The sequence below is a fragment of the Agelaius phoeniceus genome, chromosome 3 (assembly GCF_051311805.1).
Source record: "Agelaius phoeniceus isolate bAgePho1 chromosome 3, bAgePho1.hap1, whole genome shotgun sequence".
In the NCBI taxonomy this organism is placed as follows: Eukaryota; Metazoa; Chordata; class Aves; order Passeriformes; family Icteridae; genus Agelaius; species Agelaius phoeniceus.
In genome coordinates this window covers 104,990,058-105,008,655 of record NC_135267.1, presented here as the reverse complement: position 1 = coordinate 105,008,655, position 18,598 = coordinate 104,990,058, and the positions used below count along the sequence as shown (strand labels likewise).

At 41.3% G+C, this 18,598-nt stretch overlaps 1 protein-coding gene across 39 annotated transcripts in view; it reads left to right on the top strand.

Moving 5' to 3' along the window:
• NRXN1 (neurexin 1) overlaps window positions 1-18,598 on the top strand; it is a 681,323-nt gene that overhangs the window by 612,962 nt on the left and 49,763 nt on the right. For 2 of the 39 annotated variants that reach the window (XM_077176083.1, XM_077176082.1), the window contains exon 1: window positions 14,383-14,516. The exons of 33 other annotated variants lie outside the window; for them this stretch is intronic. In XM_077176083.1, the coding sequence (XP_077032198.1) occupies window positions 14,496-14,516 (21 nt within the window). In that variant the 5' untranslated portion in view covers window positions 14,383-14,495. Of the gene's footprint in view, window positions 1-14,382; window positions 14,517-14,678; window positions 15,079-16,162; window positions 16,246-17,883; window positions 18,052-18,598 lie in introns of those variants that run through there. 4 more of the 39 variants (XM_077176081.1, XM_054628797.2, XM_077176080.1 and 1 more) reach the window with 3 other exon arrangements.

Below are 18,598 nucleotides of genomic sequence, written 5' to 3'. Positions count from 1 at the left end.
TCTCTCCAAACCTATTCCCCTTTTTTGTTTTTTCTGAAGCAACAACATTTCTCAAGCTGCCATTTCTCATTGAACTTTAGCAGCATCCTTGCAACTGCTGTATCCCCATGGGTCTGTTGTTCTCTTGCAGTAATAAAAGCCTTTTTTCCCCCTTCCTGGGAACACTGAGATGACTGATTTCAGCAGTGAAACATTTCAAAGCAAGTTTCTAAGTCAGCATATGTAGAAGTGGGATTCTCCTGCCAATGCTATGAGTATCTGTCTTTTTGAATGGATTATTTTTATATGGTGCATGCAAGAGTGGGTGCAGGAGGAGGCTTTATTGCTCTGGGCAGATCATGTGTGTCATGAGCTAGTCAATACCAGCAACCTAACAGTGCCAATGGAAGTCTCTGAATGCTGAACCTCTCAATCATCTAAGCCAAAACTCCAGCCTAGTTAGGCTGTTCATTTGATGAGCCCTTCTGTGATTGCCAGGGAAAAGGAGGAAGGATCTCAGAAAAGTTTGATGTGTGGTTTTCTGGTGAAAGTAAATTCATGTGGAATGTGTCTTCTTTTGTATTTGTCCATATATTTCTGCTTTAAGAAGGTTTCCAATCTGCAGTGCCATTTTCTGCCAAAAACTATATAATCTCTTTCTTTCCTTCTTTCTTTTGTTTGCTTTTATTTCTTTTACTCTGTTTAAAAATATAGGAGGAAGGGGAGAAAGGGGTCAAGAACAGAAGAGTCTATAAGCTTTTGAGTGAAAGTAAATATAAAATATTCACTTACTTAAAAGAATCACAAAGATCATCCTTTGTCTCACTGAAAAGTTAAGGCTTTTTTTATGAGTTTTTTTTGTGATTTAGTCACCTGTCACAGATGAACCAGATTTGCTTAGAGCAAATTTATTTGGGGGAGGTGTTTTTTATTTAGTATAAAAAACCCCAACACTCAAAGCTTCTAATTATGGCAAGAAGGAAAGGCATTGGGTACCATTTCCTGTTGATGCCATAGGTGGAATGACATGTCTCAGACCTGGGATAGGTCAGCTAATTTTAGACTGTTGAGTCACCATTCAGTCACTTGGTCATGGCACAGGTCTACCCTGAAATAAAAACATGGTGTGGTCTTTGCTAAGAAGACGTAGTAATTGCCTCTGAGAAAGGTGTCTTCTTCTTTCTAGCAAAGAATGTGTTACACCTCTCAAATTTCAGCACAGGAACTGTAACTAGTCCAGGTATTTTTTGGGTTTCAGCTGTGACAGTGTTCATGAGAAGCCATTGCTTGTAAGAAGAAAAGATGCATGAACGTAACCCTGTGTGCCACTATAAAATTACTATCTTTTTGCTTCTTAGACTGAAATAAGCCTATTTTGTAGGCTTTTGGGATAGGAATTTCCTTAGAGACCAGGATGTTTAACCACACATAAAATTACATACCTTTGCAAATAGATCATCTTATTCCTCAAGAGCTTACTAGTTTACAGTGCCTCTTGAAAAACTCTCCTCCTATGGTCCAGCTATCAGGGAGTTTGGCTATTTCATTTTTAAAATGTTTCTTTTCTGAATGTTGTACTCAGTGCGTCTAAAAGAACATTACTTTTGTCACAGAAGTTGCAGGTTTTCCTGTAATAAACCAGCAGTGACAGTACTGTGGGTTTGTGTAGCCCTTTCCTAACAGAAGACTTCTGATGTCAAAAAGGGCATGATCATTTTATCATATGCAGGGTTTTATCTTCATAGCCTGTCCTTGTCAGAGGATAAATGCTCTCAGAATGATCATCTTGTGCTTGAAAGGTCACAACTCCCACAAATTTATGAGGTCATGATCCTTAGTGCTGTCTCATTCATCAATCTCAATGAAATTATGGGAAGAAGTTTTCTGGCCAAAGTGGGTTGTGCCATTGCCTCATCTTGCTGCATGCCTTGACTGGAATCAAATTGCTGAATATCTCCAGAACTTCTGGACCAAGTTGCATGGTCCCTTTGGAACTGGATGTCAGTGTGTTAATTGCTGGGATTAACTCTTCCAAAGGTACCTGGGAAGGGATTGTCTTTAATAAGCAGAAATTGTTCCCATGAAGGCAAGAAGAGAGAGGAAGTTTATCTGCCAATACTTACACTTCCAAAAACAAAAGCCCTTAGTCAGAAGTTGATTTTTTGGCTCTTTGTGTGAGCACATGCTTAAGGCATCTGTGTGGAGTGATTTGCCAGCAGGCCGTTAGCCACAGTACGTTCTGTCAGGAAGGGCTCTGGGAGATACAAAATTTTGGTATATTCAAAACAATTATGCAGAATAGGAAGAGGTTTTTATTAGTTCTGTGACACATTTATTGGGATTGGAGAGCTGAGACAGGCTGGCAAACATTAGGCAGACATCTCTAAGAAATGGTAAAAATTGTTTTTGCAATCAATACAAGTTGTTTTAAAAATTTCATCCTTCAGTTGCCTCCTTATTTCTAGCTACTAAATCCCATGAAAAAGACATATCATTATCCTCTGCTCCACCAGTTCAGACGTTCAGAGCCCTTGATAAATTAACAGACTGGTTATTGAGAAAAATAAAATTACAGTTCTGGATTGGATTTATGATTCTTATGCAAATGTAACTGCCACATTCTGTGCAGAAAACACATTTACACATTTAAAAGCCTGAAAATAGCAATAATCCTGTTCAGGAGCTACTCCAGTTAATACTTTCCTATATAGATTTGAGTATTCATTAATAACTTCTGGATTGTTATTAGAATTGTTTTATTGTAACATGTAATTTGCTTGAACTGACTACGTTTTTCTCAAAATGGTTTTAATTACAGAAATAAATGACAAAGCTTAGTGGAGATGCTTATACAACAGTGCAGTCATTTTCTGTGTGCCAACTGGAAACTCATTTTTCACAGATGGAATTTACCAGTCTGCAAAGAAGGAACACAAGGCCTTAAAACTTTACTTTGTCTGCCTGAAAAAATATTAATATGGTGTCATACAAGCTATTTCTTCTTGGCTTGTGCAATATTAATCAATTATCTGTTACAGCTGTAGAAGAAACCCAAAGAGTTGTTCATTTTACTGAGGATGCATTTTGCTATTAGGATCAATTTTATATGTATGTCAACAAGATATACCATTGTGGGTTAGAATAATGGTATGATTCCAAATATTTCCTTTTATCTGAGGGGACTGAGACATTTATCATTCTTCCTTCTGGTGGTATGGACAGTGCTGTTGCAGATTATTTTGGCATCATCGTCCTGTCTTTTTTTTTTTTTTGCTAGCTTTTTTTTGCCTGACTGTTTTTGTAGCTCTTGTTTTCCTTATAAATCAGTAGCTATAACCTTCTCCCAGATTCTGATTCGGGATAAAGGCTGTAGGTAGCTACAAGATGAAGCCAGGACTTCAGATGTGACCTACCAGGAATAGAAAACCAGCATTTTGCTTCTAGTTGATGAGCTGGTTGATTGCAAGTCTTGTCTCTTCTTTTGAGACTCACTAATGAACAGCAGTAAAAATGTAGCCCAGGAGTAACTCAGAAAGCAGAGCTACTGATTAGATATGACAGAAAGAAACAGGAATCACCAGGATGGTGAAAATGAGGGTGTGGAGCTGGATGACCCTGTGGACTGGGGTAGGAGTAGAGAGATGAATTCATCAGGACCACGTGCAAAATCACACCCTTCAGAATAACAAAGTATTGAGCTACAAGTTAATTGTTCATCAGTTAGAAATGAAAGAGGAGCAAAAAGCATGGGGAGTTCTAAATAAAAACAGGATGAGTAAGCTATGGTGGTGTGGCCATGGAAAAGGCAAATGTACTGCTGGCCCCTCTCAAGGGAGGGAGAATTGCCAAAGAGCTTGTTTTAAAAGATCAAAAAAAATCTATTTCTGCACCAGCCAACTACCCCAGCTTTTTGTGGCACTTGCAGCACACCAGTACCCTGCATCTAATGGAAATGTGTGTCTTTATCCCATTGTATTTCAAAACCACACAGTATTAAGATAATTACTATAGAGTGTAAGAATTGCTGAGACTTTACATCCTGCTTGTCTGATAAGATGTAGTTCACATTTCCATCTTCTACAAGAATGTAGCTTGTGCTGCATCCAGCTCTGGGGTGCCCAGCACAGGAAGGACATGGACCTGTTGGAGTGAGTCCAGAGCAGGGACACCAAGGTGATCAGAGGGATGGAGCCACTCTCCAACGAGGAAAGGCTGAGAGAGCTGGGATGATTTGGTCTGGAAAGGAGGAGTCAGGGTGACCTAATTGCAGCTTTCCTGTTCCAGGAGGGACACTACAAGAAAGCTAAAGAGGGACTTTTTACAAGGACATGCAGTGACAGGACAAGGGGAGTGATTTCAAACTGAAAAAAAGGAAGGTTTAGATCAGACATTTAGAAAAGATTCTTCCCTGTGAAGGTGTTGAGGCAGTGGAACAGGAGAAGCTGTGGATTCTCCATCCCTGGAAGCATTCAAGGCCAGGTTGGATGGGGCTCTGAGCAACCTGGTCTAGTAAGAGGTGTCCCTGCCCATGGCAGAGGTTGGAACAAGATGATCTTTAGGGTCCCTTCCAACCTAAACCATTCCATGATTCTATGAAAACAGTGACTAGAAATAAAAATAAATTAAAGAGTGAGGGGAGAAAACAATTTAGGCCAAAGTATTGAGGTGCCCTGAGAGGAAACGAGCCCACAGACAAAACTGAGTTGGGATTAATAAGAGGATACTGAGAGAGTTGTGTTCCAGTAGCTTGGTGTCAAACAGTGAAAAGTGAACTGGTATGGTCAGTTGGAAAAAGTCCCGTGCTGGTTGAGCCAAGAGGATTTCTCCAGCTCTGCCTTCCTAGGAAGAGGAGTCCTGGGGAGGGGTCTGCTCCAACTGCTCCTGCTCAGAGCAGTTATCCTATTGAGAGGGAGACCCAATCCAGAATGACCTGGCATGGCATATGGCAAAAATATCTAAATATTTTAAAAATAAATAAATGTTAGGTCAGTAACCTGTACTCAGAGAACTTTTTTCCTAGTGGAATTTTGACTTTGAAGGGATGTTAAGTCTTTCCTATGGACCTGTTAGACCTCAGGCTCCTCAGGGCTGACATTGTGCTTATACTTCGCAGTAATAAAGCATTTAGAAATATTTTCATAAATTAAATTAAATGGATCATAAGTCATGGACTCCACAGCAAAATAAGTTGAACATGAGAATGTTATCAATTAGAAACGCACTGGCTTTTGATTTTTTTGTTATATATACACATGCATTTGCATCTGTATCCTGTTTCAGTTTTTTTTTTCCTAAGCCTACTCCCATCCTTCCATGTCTTATTTGATGATTTATGTATTTGCTACAGAGATATTTTGTTAAATATTGAGAAGTTTCTGATTTGAACTTGACTGTGATTTGAGCTGTAAATATTTCTTATGGACCTAAAAGCTTAAATTTAACATTAGGCTGATTTTATTTATCTTTATTGTTTTAATGTTGTAGTGAGACCAAGCAAGGAGAGACTTAGTTCATTAACAATGAATGAGGAAGTAGCACAGCTATGCTGTCAAGGAAATGAAAGTGCATATAAAATATGTTCAGGACTTTTTAATTAAGGGTTTTACTCTGCATTGTCCTACTTTTTATTCTTTAGTCTTCTTTAAAGCACAGAAAACATTTTTGATCGACAAAGAATAATTATCCTGGTTGCTTTCAATTAAATAAGTATACACTTCTAAAATGCCAAATAAAATCCACTGATATTGTTTGAAAAAAAAATAGAGGGGGGTGGTCTGAGCAGATAACTCTCTGTTTCTGTAATCTGTGAATATATTAATATTGTGGCAGACAGGATGTTCCTGGTTCTTTATTTTTAGAGTTAAGGTGACAAATCCACTCCTACAGTGGCATAAAGAAGGGGACTTTTATGGCAGCTGGGGAGCAGCTGGCTTTGCTGCCCAGGGATGTTGCTGGTCGGGCAGAGCTGTGCTGGGACTTTTGCACAAAGCTTCAGTGGAGAAACCTAAAGCTGCTGGGGAGCCCTGAGGGAGGACAACGCAGTCCTTCCCTCCCTTTCTTTGAGCAAAAAATTCCCTTCCTGTGGCCATGGAGCTCTCCCTGGCTCAGGCAGAGGTGCCACCTCCAGCTGCCAGAGCTGACTGACCTCCAGGGCTTAGCTGGGCAAAGCAGCTGTGAATTTTACTGCAAAGAAAAGAAGGAAAACCAGATTTGCATTAGGCTTGTTTTGATTCCGCTACTTAAAACTAATCTCCGGTAGCTTTTTTATTTTCTTGAAAGCTGCTTTGTACTGACTAGCCCTTGGTATTTGTCAGATTCTTTGTTTTCACTGCATATTCCCTGCTGGCCTGCTCAGAAGCTCGTTAAATTATGAGGATTATTCAGAGCTGAACTGGATAATAAAATGGTCTATTGATTAGTACAGTTCTAATTAGTTGTCTCTTAGCATGAAAGAGAAATAAGATTTGATAGTAAACAAAGCAGAAAACAAATAGGGTGTTTCCAACATGTAGGATGTACATGCTTGTGTGTGGCCTTGTACATGAGTATTGTAATTTCCAGTTTATCATCACAAGCCTATTTCACTGCTTACAGAACTGTGACCTGCACAAGCAAACTCTCTGACAGATAATCAGACAAAAAATAAAACTCAATTATTTTTTCTTCCAGTATGTACTGGAAGAATGACATCATGATAAGCAATATGCTTTTGATTTTTCATGTCTTGTCATGGTAAAATAAAAGTTATGGCAAATTTGTTTTAACCAGGTTTGTAGTGATAGGAATGAATATAAATAGTGTGTCAGAGTTTTAGCTTGAATGGTGAACACCAGTAATTAGTGAAACCTTTCTAATTGCATCGCATGCCTCCATACTGGTTCAATGTATAAAAATGACCTGTGGTCTTCTTTAAAAATGATGTGGATTGGTGTATTCAACCTTCTAAACAGTTTCCCTAACAGTGCATGTTTTTAAGGTGTGTGTGCAAACCTACAAGCCTTGAGTAGGAGTAAAGCAGTGCTGACATCCTCTGCCCCTTCCTTCAGTCACGCTGTCTGGCGAGGTGAGAGTGACCCTGCTTGCAAAAGGGCTTCTCACTGAGCTTCCCAAAGAGGGAGAAAAGCAGAGGACAGACCATAGGATGTTTCGAAAAATAAGGATTGAAATCCTGGCAGAATTGCTGTTGATTTCTGTAGGAAGAGGGTTTTTCACCAGCCCTTGAATGCCTTTTCCATGATCCACAAAACTCTTGTTGTGAATTTCTATATCCTCTGCATGCTTGCCTTGTTTGGGCGCGGGGAGAGTGTTTATTTATTTTTTTTTCCTAAGCTCTTTCTTTAAATGTAATTCACTTCAGACAAAAAGCAACTAATTACCCACACCTCCCCCCAACTCTGTGTAGTTTTTCCCCACTGCAAAATGGCAGAGCGAAAAGCATAATATATTAAAGTGTGAAAATCATTTAATTCTCATGAAGTGTTCAAATTCCAGTTTTGTTGAGAATGGTTTTGGTTTTTTTTGTTAGACCTGTTCAGGTATCAAGGGCTCAGTTTCATGTTGGTATGCCCTTTTAGAGAATATGAGTTTCTCATTCATCAATTAAGTCTTTCCCATTGTTTTTAGTTGTGTCTGTGGGTTGAGTTGACTGTGGTGTATTTTGCATGGCTCTTCTCCTTTTCCTCCCTGGTAAAAAAACCCTTCCCTTTTAAACCTGGCTGCTGGGAGAGAGGCAGCTGAGCAGCCCTCTGCTTTTCAAAGGCAAGTAGTCTTGTCAGCCCATCAGTCTCCTCATTTCCCATCACCTGGAGGTTCATGTCATAGCAAGATATTCTCTCCAAAAGGTGAATTTCTTCATTACTTTCACAGTCTTCCTCTAGGCCTGTAATTAGAGCCCTCCTGATAACCAGCACACAGCTGCACCCATTAATTAGCTCTTCATTTGAAGATTTCTCTCTTGGTGTTCCCATCCTTGTCAGCTTACAGCAGGTTCAGCTGCCTCCAGCTATTCTTTGGATCCGTTATCCACGTCAGGCATCCTTCCCACAAAAAAACCCAGCCACAGGATCAAGGAAGCCCTGAGCACCACTGTGACCAGGGGAGAGCCACCCTCCTCTCACACAAGGCAGAGCAGCCAAGATCTCACCATGTGAGCTTTTGTGAGTGTCTGCAGGTATCCCACAGCTGATTTAGTTTGCTGTGGAGCACTCAAAAGAGACACGGCCCAGGCTGTGCTGTTTACCTGATGGAACAATCAAAACATCTTCTGAATAAAGCAGACACCCAGTCTCTGTGGGCTTCTCCATGTTAGGGGATAATGGAAGCATTTACTAACAGCCAAAGAAATTATTTATTAGGATATGAAACCTTTAATTTAGAAGGAAGGCTTCATTTTGTCTTTTTTTCCCCTTACACTCCCACTCTACAAATGTAGCAAGGCCAAAATTTAGTGCATTTGCACATCTATTTCTGAGCTATGTGGGTGTCTCTCAAAAGGTATGATTTTGAAGTAGAACAAACAATATATTCGTAGCAATCTTCTTTGAACCAACAAGGTTTTAGAAACCCAAAGATCCAGATCAATCAATCCCAGTATATTACATTCTCTACTCTGTTGGGTTTAGATTTAAACTCTTTTATAGATGTTGAAATTGCAAGAAGGATTCCCCAGCTGCCAAAAATGGCTCTGATGGAGCAGGACAAAATTACACATGGAGAAAAAACACTGGAAACTGAGACTTCATCTTTCTTTCTATCTGCTCCCCTAACTACAGGTACTGCAAGTTTGTCTTATGGTATGGATTTCATCATCCTGTATACATTTTGGTGTAGGCAGTTTCCCCTGTTATCCGTACAGGAGGCTGACACAAGGGGACAAAACCTTTCCTGACCCTGCCAAAGGTGATGAGAGAATCTAAACATTTGTGAAATACACAATCATATTGAAACATCAAATGTTGACAGAAGTATGAAATGGTATAAATAGCTTTATTGTTTACAGCATATCCTCGACTACAGTTGCTCCCAGCTTATTTATTTGTGCACACACAGATGTGCTTTATGTACCCAGGAGGAAAGAACACAAAGACTTTCATTTTTAATTCTTTTCCTTGTTCTTGTTTGGGGGAAGAAAACGTGATCTCTGACATGCTCTCTCACAACAAAGAGCAAAAGGCAGATGTGGGTCTCTCTCTTCAGACACCACTTCCCCCCCAGCTTCTGTTTTCATGTTTACAGCTTCATGTGCTTCTCCTGCAAAGCACACATTGTTGAGGTGCTGCTGCAGGTACTGGAGTTCATTTTCCTCTCTTGTCTGGATCATGTTGCTGTTTGCAGGAAAAGAAAAAACTTTAGGTAATTTAAAAGTTTTCTCTTAGCTGTGCTAAGCTTGACCCTGTCTCTCAGGCTGACACTGCTGAGCCTCTGGAGATATTTCAGGTTCCCTAATAAACCCCTGAACTGACACTCACTGAAATGAGAATAACACCTGTATTACCACTAAAATAACAAATCAAGAAGGTTTGTTGACAAAGAGATTGTCAACAGTCCATTGTTGCTCTGTGGTTCCTTTGTCCCCCTATAAACAAGAAGTAGGGGCTTCCCATGTGAATCATCTGTGGGGATTTAGGGCTAGTTTATTTAGGACTTTGTGGCCTGTACAGAGGGGCACTGGCTGCAGAAAGCAAGGCACATGATGTATTTCCAATTCTTTTAGACAGTGGACACTCATGTAAGGCAGCCTCAATACTCTCTAGACTGAAACAGGGGGGTAAAGCCCCTTTTCCCAGCCAGGAGATCATACCAAGGGTGAATACATTCTGCATGCGACACCTGGCATCCTTTGTGTAGCTACAGGGGCAAAATGGAACCATGTGAATAATAAGACACTGTAATTCTGGATTATTTTTAATTAGAAAATCATGGGCAATGTACCTGAAAATTTCACGATGCTGCTCTGAATTTATCTTTTCTGTGGTTATTTTTTTCCCCCACAGAAGGGTATCATACATTGTTTCTTTGTGTCTGCTTTTGTGGCAGTCGGGGAGAAAAATTTCATTCTCTTTGTTCTACAGGCATTCAGCTTTAAACATGCTGCAACAAATGTTTGATTTTGCCATTTCAAAAATAGAGGTTTGCAGTTGTTCACTCTTAATCATCCTTGGAAAAGATTTTGATACAAAGCCATGACTTCTTTCCCCTTCCTACATCTGTATCTGTGTATCTTCCCATGCAATTTCCCCCCCTCTAACCTAGAAAAGGCAATGAGTACTCATGACTAAACCAGATAGGTATGAGCAATCAAGTAGTGCTAATATTTGCATGGGTAAGAAACATCATTTATGAAGACAATTGAGACAAAATAAAGGTGCTCTATATAATTAGGATAATAGCTGCATGTCATCATTTTCCCTGTGTATTATTATGACACTGTTGATTAACCAGGTGTAGAAGGATTTGGAAAGGCCAGAAAAAAAATGTTAGAGAATCACAGTAGGAGGTAAGATGAAGTGAGAATGAAAATATATGTGTGCCCAGAAAAAAAGAGTACATGTGATCTGTTTCTTGACAGTATAGAGTTGGGGACTAAAGTCTGATGGCAGCTGTTAGTTCCAAACAGGTAGGATTGATCTAAATTATGGTTTCTTGAGGGAGTAATTTTTTTTCCACTGACAGTTTTTCTGCTTCCATTTGCTTAAAGAAGGAGGAGGAGGATCCTGACCTTTTAAGCAGTGGAGGGCAGCTCTCTTGAAGATTTTCATCACTATTAAGCTTGTTTTCCTGTGATCCATGGGAATGGAGGCGTCTGCAAGCCAGCCTGATGGGTGCAGCCTGGCTGACAGCATGATGGGAAAGTTCAGAGCTCTGGGAAGGAGATTACAGACTTCCTGCCAGAAGGGGGTAATTTTGCCACAGGTGCAAGTACACTAAGTGTCACAGAGATGACACAGAGTGCTGACAATGATGCTCATTTCCCAGAGCTCAGTAGTTCAGCAGGGTGGAGTATTGCAGGAGTCCCCAGGCGCAAAGCGAAGGTGTCACGGTGATGAAATCCCAAATACTGTCCCAGATGTGCCATGAAAACAGTTAAGGCTTCCTCCTCAGCACCAGCTCTCACTGGATGGGAATGAGATTGTGCACAAGTAATTACAAAATTAAATCTCACTCAGCAAACCCACATACACCTCAAAGTTGTTAAATATGTTTCCCAAGGACAATACTGAGGGACTTGCAGGGGACAGGGCATCAGTGGAGGCCCACCTTGGCCACAAGAGAGATGTGACTCAAGCTGAAGTGGCAAATTAATCCCTAAGGATGCACAGACATTTATATTTAAAGCTCACATAACTTTCACATTCATTAAGCACATTTGAAGTGGTGGATAGTATATAAAATATCTCATTCTCATTTCAAGCAGCTTAATTTGTGCTTTCCCTTAGGCTGAAGTGTAAGAACTCAAGGCTTCCACCTGTGTCTAAATTGCACATGCAAATTTTTTTGATAAAATGGTATCTAAAAAAGACAATATAAAATAATTGGGGGCTTTTTTGTTCTTGAGTAGACCTTTTTCCTAGATAAATTACAATAATTTTTAAAAACTGCCTATTCAGTGCACTAGCAAGGATTTTAATGATGATATGTCTGTACAGTTCCTGTTTATTTAATGAAATTTGTAGCATATTTAGATCTAAATCAAATCACAAGTTTGGCTTCTCCTGTTCTCAGTTGTGTATGGTGGGTTTAACATAATTTTTTTGTCTATGTTTTTCAAGCATAATGCTGTTTCTGCATTTTAGTAACTGTAGAGATTTGTCTTTGTGATATTTACTACAGTGTCCCTTGATGTGAAATATATGCTATCCAACTCATTTCCTATTGCTCACTGCATTGACAAGCAAATTTTCAAGTGATATTTTATATATATTTGGCAAAATTTATATTCAGCAAAACTCTCGTCTACAGCTCAAGAGTGTGTAGTCAAGCAAATTCAGGTTCATTGCTTTTCTGCATTTAGTTTTATTTTTTGTATACTTGGACTTGATTCAACAAAGCACTCAGGAGTTTACTTAAATGCAAAGTTGCAAGTACTTAAGTGTAAAGTCAGATCATTTCTCACTGCTTTGCCACACTAAGCCCATAAGTGCCTTCACATCCTTTGGGTAAAATTTATCCCAGCCACACTGTCTGTTGTATTTCCACATCACACCATAGCCCATCACACATGATACACAGACAGCTGCATCTCCATGAAAGGCAAAAAATCCCCCTGAACTTGGTTAGATGGAGGGCTGTTCCCCAACAGAAGGAATTCTCTTGCAAGCTGTTTTCTGCTGGACAGCCAGAATCTGTAGGATGAGGCTTTCTGACCTAGCACAGCTCACAGCAAGCTGTGCTCTGCAGCATTTCCCCCTGGCACTTCAAGGCAAGGCTTCTCCAACAGCATTTCATCCTGACAGGCATCTGCTCAGCGTTTGAGAGGAGTTAGGGCTCTGTCATCCATCTTTATACAATTCCTTTTATTGCTGCTTTAGTTAGTGCCCTGAATAACAGGACACATGACAGTCCATTACTGTTAATGGTGTTGTTGTAGAATCACACTTCTGAAAAATACTGCCTCAAGCAAAATATTAGAGATAATTTGGTACTGTCTTTCAGGAAGGGACATGCTGGGGTTAATGAAGTCTGACTTAGCGAACGTGAAAGGACCACATTGTTTGATCTGCTTGAAATGGTATTTATTATTCTCATTTAGATAATTTTCTTAATTAAAATAGGAGTGTTTTTCTTATTTCTTCTGCCCCCCAAATGAACTCCTTTTGTTGAGGACACAGCCCCTGCAGGAGCTGCTGTCAGGCAACCCAGGGAAATGGATGCTGATGCCACAAGGGCAGGGAGAGCACAGCTGCTGAGCATGGACCATGGGCATTGCCCTTCCTGTCCTCTGTGCTGGTCCCTGAGCAGGGATGGGAAAACAAGGCTTGAAGGTTTGACCATTGCCACAAAACACTGGACAAGGAAACACATAATTATGGCCTGATGGTGTCCTCTGCCATCTTCCAAAAGGGGAAAGGTGCTGAGTCAAGGTTGGGGATTTCTAGGGTGGCCTCAGAGGGTCAGGAATTGCTTTGAATGAAAAAGCTAAGATCTTTCCAGCTGTGAGAACTATCAAAATACAATGTTCAGCTCCAGCTTTTAATTTTGCTGGCCCACATTTAGAAAACAATGTGTGGAACAGGAGAGCACAGTGCTTTCTGCTCCATCCACCAGCACACTGCCTTAAAGTTTGCCAGCTTCAGGGCCAGGAGTCAGGTTCCAGCATAAATCGAGTGCAAGAGCCTCAGGGCAATGACTTTCCTCTAATTAGCGCCACGTGGCACAGACAGACATTTAACAAATGGGAATGCCACTTCCAACAAGCAGCGAAGTGTTTCCTTCAGCATTAACTGTTTTGGCCGTGGCTGAGTTGCAGCCAAATGAATGTACATGGGAGAGCCCCTGTGTCCAGCAAGCAGCCCTGCTGCTGTCCGTGGGCTGTTATTTTTCAATTTACCAGGAAAAGAACACGGTAGATAGACACCTTTTACACACACTTATAATTTAATAACTGAATATTAAAAATCCAGGCACGCTATGCAAATTTACTGAGCCACACAACCTCTGGTCGAGCCTGGCTCTGTTTAGAGGAGGGAGATGTTTTTCATGCAGAGTAGATCTTTCCAATCCATTTCAATTTATTTTTCATGAAGAAGGGTATCAAGACACTGCCCATCAGCTTTGCTTTACTGCCACGCGCTTTGGCCATTAGCTGTAACATGCAGAGGTGTCATTTACGAAACGGTGTTGCAAGTTCAATATCCCTCTTGAAAAAGGTAACATGCTGCCACTGAAATGGGTGGGTTGAGGGTGCGTCAGGGCAAGTTTTTATCATCTCCGAGCTCCTGTCAGGGGAAATGCAAAGTTGGCATCACCTGACTTTTTTGTATCTCACTTGTCGTTTTCCTCAGCATAGACATTCATTATTCAAAGTCGATTTTGAGGGCTTCTGGAAAAGCCAAAAGGTGGGCGCTTGCTATGTTATGACTGTCGGGATTCGTGAAAACTGTTAAGAGAAAATAAAATAAAAATAAAAAAAAAAAGGAAAAAAATTCTCTCTGGGCCAAATAAAAAGAAATGGTGTTGCTGTAAAAGGAATCTGTTGGCCAGACGCTGCGGCTGGATTTTGGGTGACTAGCTTGACAAACCTCTTCTCAGCAGTCGCTTGGTCGAGCTCGCTCCAGCACCTCTGCAGCGCTGGGCTCTGTGCGCAGCCAAGGAGAGGCAGATGTGCTTGGCGGGTTCCCACGCGGCATCCCGGCCGTGCCGTGCCGTGCCGTGCCGTGCCGTGCCGTGCCGTGCCGTGCCGTGCCGTGCCGTGCCCGCTGGCTTCCCAGAGGGAAGCGCCGCGTTGGAGCGAGGGGCGGGGGCGGCTCCAGCACGAGGGCGCGCGATCCCATTCCGCGGCGATTGTGGAATTCTGCCGGATGATTATGGCTGGCTTGTTTGTAGGGGTTTTTTTGGTGGTTTTTTGTTTGTTTGTTTGTTTTTTGTTTTTTTTTTTTTTAAAGCGGTAACGCCGCCGAGGCGCCGGGGTCGGTGTCGCCCCGCTGCCCGCGGGTGTGGCAGGCGGCGGGGCGCCGCTCCTCCCTCCCTCCCTCCCTCCGCCGCATCCCGGCGCATCCCGGCGCTCCGGCGCGGTTCCGCAGCGCCGTGCGGCGTCCCCGGTGTCCCCGCGGCGGCGGCGGGCGCGGCCAGGGGCGGGCGGAGCGCCGGGCACTGATAGGCCGGGCGGATGCGCAGGCAATTTATCATCCCCGGCTCCCGCGGAGGCAGGCAGCGCGCCTGTCACCAGTATTGATTTCAGAGGATGGACTCAATTTCCTAGGATTTCCATTAAGAATTAAGCGGGGAGGAGGAGGAGGAGGGGAGGGGGAGAGAGAGAGAGAGAGAGAGAGAGAGAGGAAGGGAAGGAAGGGGGAAAAGAAAAAGAAAAAAAAAAAAAAAGCCGTAAGCACGCAGGGTAGCCAGGCAGACATGGATATGAGATGGCACTGTGAAAACTCGCAGGTAGCTTCTTCTCTCACAGCCGATGCAGCGCACAGGCGAAGCACTGCCGCATGCAGGGTTTAAGATACCTTTAGGCTGACAGCAAGGAGGAGAAAGAAAAAAAAAAAAAACAACCAAAAAAAACCAAACCAAAAAAAAAGGCATTTGCACCGATTTACTGAAAATTACCTTTTTTTTTAACTAAAAAAAAATTAGAATATGTCTCCTTGGAGATTTCATGTCATTAATATCAAGATCAAATTTCTGCACGATATCGGTTTTAAATCTAGAAAAGCTTCTAAATTGTATTTTTTTTTCTTTTCTGCTCCAAGAAAATAACGCTTTGGTACCCAGAGCATGGATGCTGCTGTTTTTAAATTTTTCTCATCTGCTTTTTTTTAAACAATAGGCTTTTTTTTCTTTTTTTTGAGCATGTTTGCTACAAATGAGTCTAAAAGGAAAGGAAAATCGAGAAGAATCAAATAAAAGCATGAATAAAACCTGCTTCAAATAGTTGCCAGGCTGCTTTCTTTTTAACAATCTAGCAATTATTTTGGCTTAAATTATGCTTAAACCCTGGCCATGCATGCTTTTCATCTTGGCTTAGAATATGTGTGTACGTGTGTGTGTACGTACGTGTGTACTTGTTTTGATTTGATTTTTTTGCAGTGAGCATTTGCACAACGGGAATTCCTGTGAGTTATATGCATGCTTTGATAAGAAAAATTGCATATCAATGAATGACTGTATCTGATGGACTAAAATGTGGTGATATATGATGCAAAGTAGCTTCATTTTTAAATGAGTTGCTTCTAATCTTTTGGGGGAGGGTAAATCGCTGCATGCTGATGACAATGAAAGTGTTTGTGTATTTTCTCAAAGGTTGATTGTTTATTTGCTTGTTTCTAACACGAAGAGTGAGTTGTTTCCTTTTATTTATTTATTTGTTTGTTTTTCAAATAACAAACCTGCAAGGCATCTGATTTAAACGAGCACGGGCTACAAAGCTTTCCCCGTTACCTGAAAACGAGCAGAAGGGTGTGTGTTTGCGTGAGTGCCCAGCTCCTCTGGGGAGGTTGATGATCTTTTCAGCTCCTTATTCTCCCCAAGAAGAGTTAAAATGCCGTGGCTGTCTGGCGCCTGCGTGCACCATGGGAATTCTGCTGGCAAAGCCAGGGCTGGCATCAGGTGGGACAGGTGTATCGTGATAGTGGAGAAAGGCAAAGGTGCGGCTGAGGGCTGCCACAAGAGGTTAAAGGGTTTCTAAAGCAAGGAATCAGCAGCTTCCATCTGTACAGAAATCTCATTTTCCTCCAGTAGCTAGAAAGGCAAGGGGAAAAGGTTTTTTTTTGGTGTGTTTGTTTTCTTTCAAATGAGTCAGAGGAGAATAAAGCGGGAGAGACGGTTCAGTTTTATTCTGGTTTACAGGTTGTAACAATGTGTTGAGAGAGAAGTTATGGTTTGGGAGGCTTTTTTCATGATTGTGAAAAGGCTGAACTGGATCCAAACTATCTGACCTCATTCATTGCTGCAGTTGTGGGGCTGAGCATCAAACCTTCTCTCCTTTGGTGGACAGGGTGTATTGTGTAATGCTGTTTGCATTTGCTAGCTGGGCTTCCTCAGAGTTCTGCCATTAAGCCTTTTGGGGTTTTTTATTGTATTCATTTAAATCACTTAATGTGCCATTCTCTACAGCAGCTCTTCTCTTACTGCTCTGGGCTAATCAATACCTGATTTTGCTCTTCCCATTAGCAGCTCACCCCAGGAAAAAAAAAATAAAAATGGGTGGTTGTAACCATGCCAAATGGCTCTGGCCTGTTGGTATCTTAGGCCCCTCTTCAAGTTCAGGCTGAAAACTTTGTGAATTGAGTTTACTATTTCCAACTCTCTTCTTAATAATCCTCCACAGCACCTAGGCATCATATATAATTTGACACAGCTGACAGCATCCACTTAGGGGAAGCTTAGGGCCGAGCCAAAATGGAAATTGAATTGCATCTCAACTCCCTAATATTAATGATCCTTCCAGGTCAGCAGAGGAGTAATTGCCAGGGAAGCCTGAGGAATTGTCCATTAAACCTGCCTAGATGGCAGCTCACCTGTGGAGAGATGCATCTAGATGGCGTGTACAAAATGAATTCCATTTGCTTAATGTAAGGTCTGCTGGACTTATGAATATCTCAAAAGCCAGCATGTGGTCCCAAGTTTAATACCAAGTAATTTTTCTGATATTTTAAGATTTCTTATAACTAAGGCTTGGCCAAATTGCCTTAGATGTGACTGAAAAAGAAAATTCACAGAAAAATCTGGTTGGTGATTGTATCTTGAAGGGCAAGCCTGTATTTCTGTAAAGGTGTAGTTTGATCTGAAACCTTGTGGCATGAGGCAAGAGAAGAAAAGTTCATGTTGTCCATGTTCTTTAGTCCTTGAGGTAGATGCGCATTTAGAATAACCCATTAATCAGTCAAAGTTGGTATACACAACCTGATTAGGTGGGCAGCTGGACCTTTAAATCCCAAATCAATATTCAACAGGAATTCAGAGGAGACAAACAGCCTAAGGACAATGTTTAGAAACTCAACTGTGCTTTATGTCTTGGTGTAATGCTGATTTAGCAAGAAATCCCAGTCACAGTGTGAGAGGATTTATTTTTTGACCTTGTTCATTTGAGATGACAGAGAAAGTTAAGAGTTGTCAGCATGGCTTTACTGCAAGGGGGAAATGCAGAGGGGGTTCAACCATCCCTGTTGCCATTACAGAAGGTGGAGCAGCAGAGAACAGAGGTGCACAGAGCAAACCTTCAGACTGAAAAATCACATTCTTCTGAACTTTGCCAGGTTGATGATTTATGATAGTCTGGAGTGTGATAGTCTGGAGACACAGATGAGGGAACACCTAACTTGCTGCAATCATAGTGGGATACATCCTCTAGGAAATCTTGGACCACTAGCTGTTTATCTGTCCTCTCTCTCATCACAGCTACTCAAAATCATGGTGGGTTTTTCTTTTAACAGCCGTGTCAACTATAGCAGCTGTGTGTAGTAAAAGGATTTCTGACTGCTGACACCCTTCTGCCCTGAGTCACCCATTGCCACTGCTTAGAGGAGTTGTTTCCTCTCCTCAGAGCTCCTTGTCTTCACACTGCTGGAGATGGTGTCACAGCTTGGCTGGGTTCTGTGTACATACACACGAAAAAGCCTTTCAAGATAAAAAGTTGAAGAAAGCACAAAATTCATTCTTAGCCAAGGAGAAGCTTGACAGACAGAACTTGTTGGTGAAGAGTAAATGATTTTCATACTTCTTGGTTGACATGTTCAGTAGCTTGAAATATTTTATAATTAGTTTTAGTTGTGTGTATTGCCACAAAGTTTTGTCACTCTATTGCTAAATTTTATGAATTAGCTGTTTTTCAGCTTTTCTGACACAAAAATTAATTTTACACTTGTTTTGCACATTCAGACAGTAATGATTTTAATTTCTGGATTTATTGTTCTCTCTGTTTTTTTTATATTTTTGATATGCTTTTTCAATCCATAGAGTG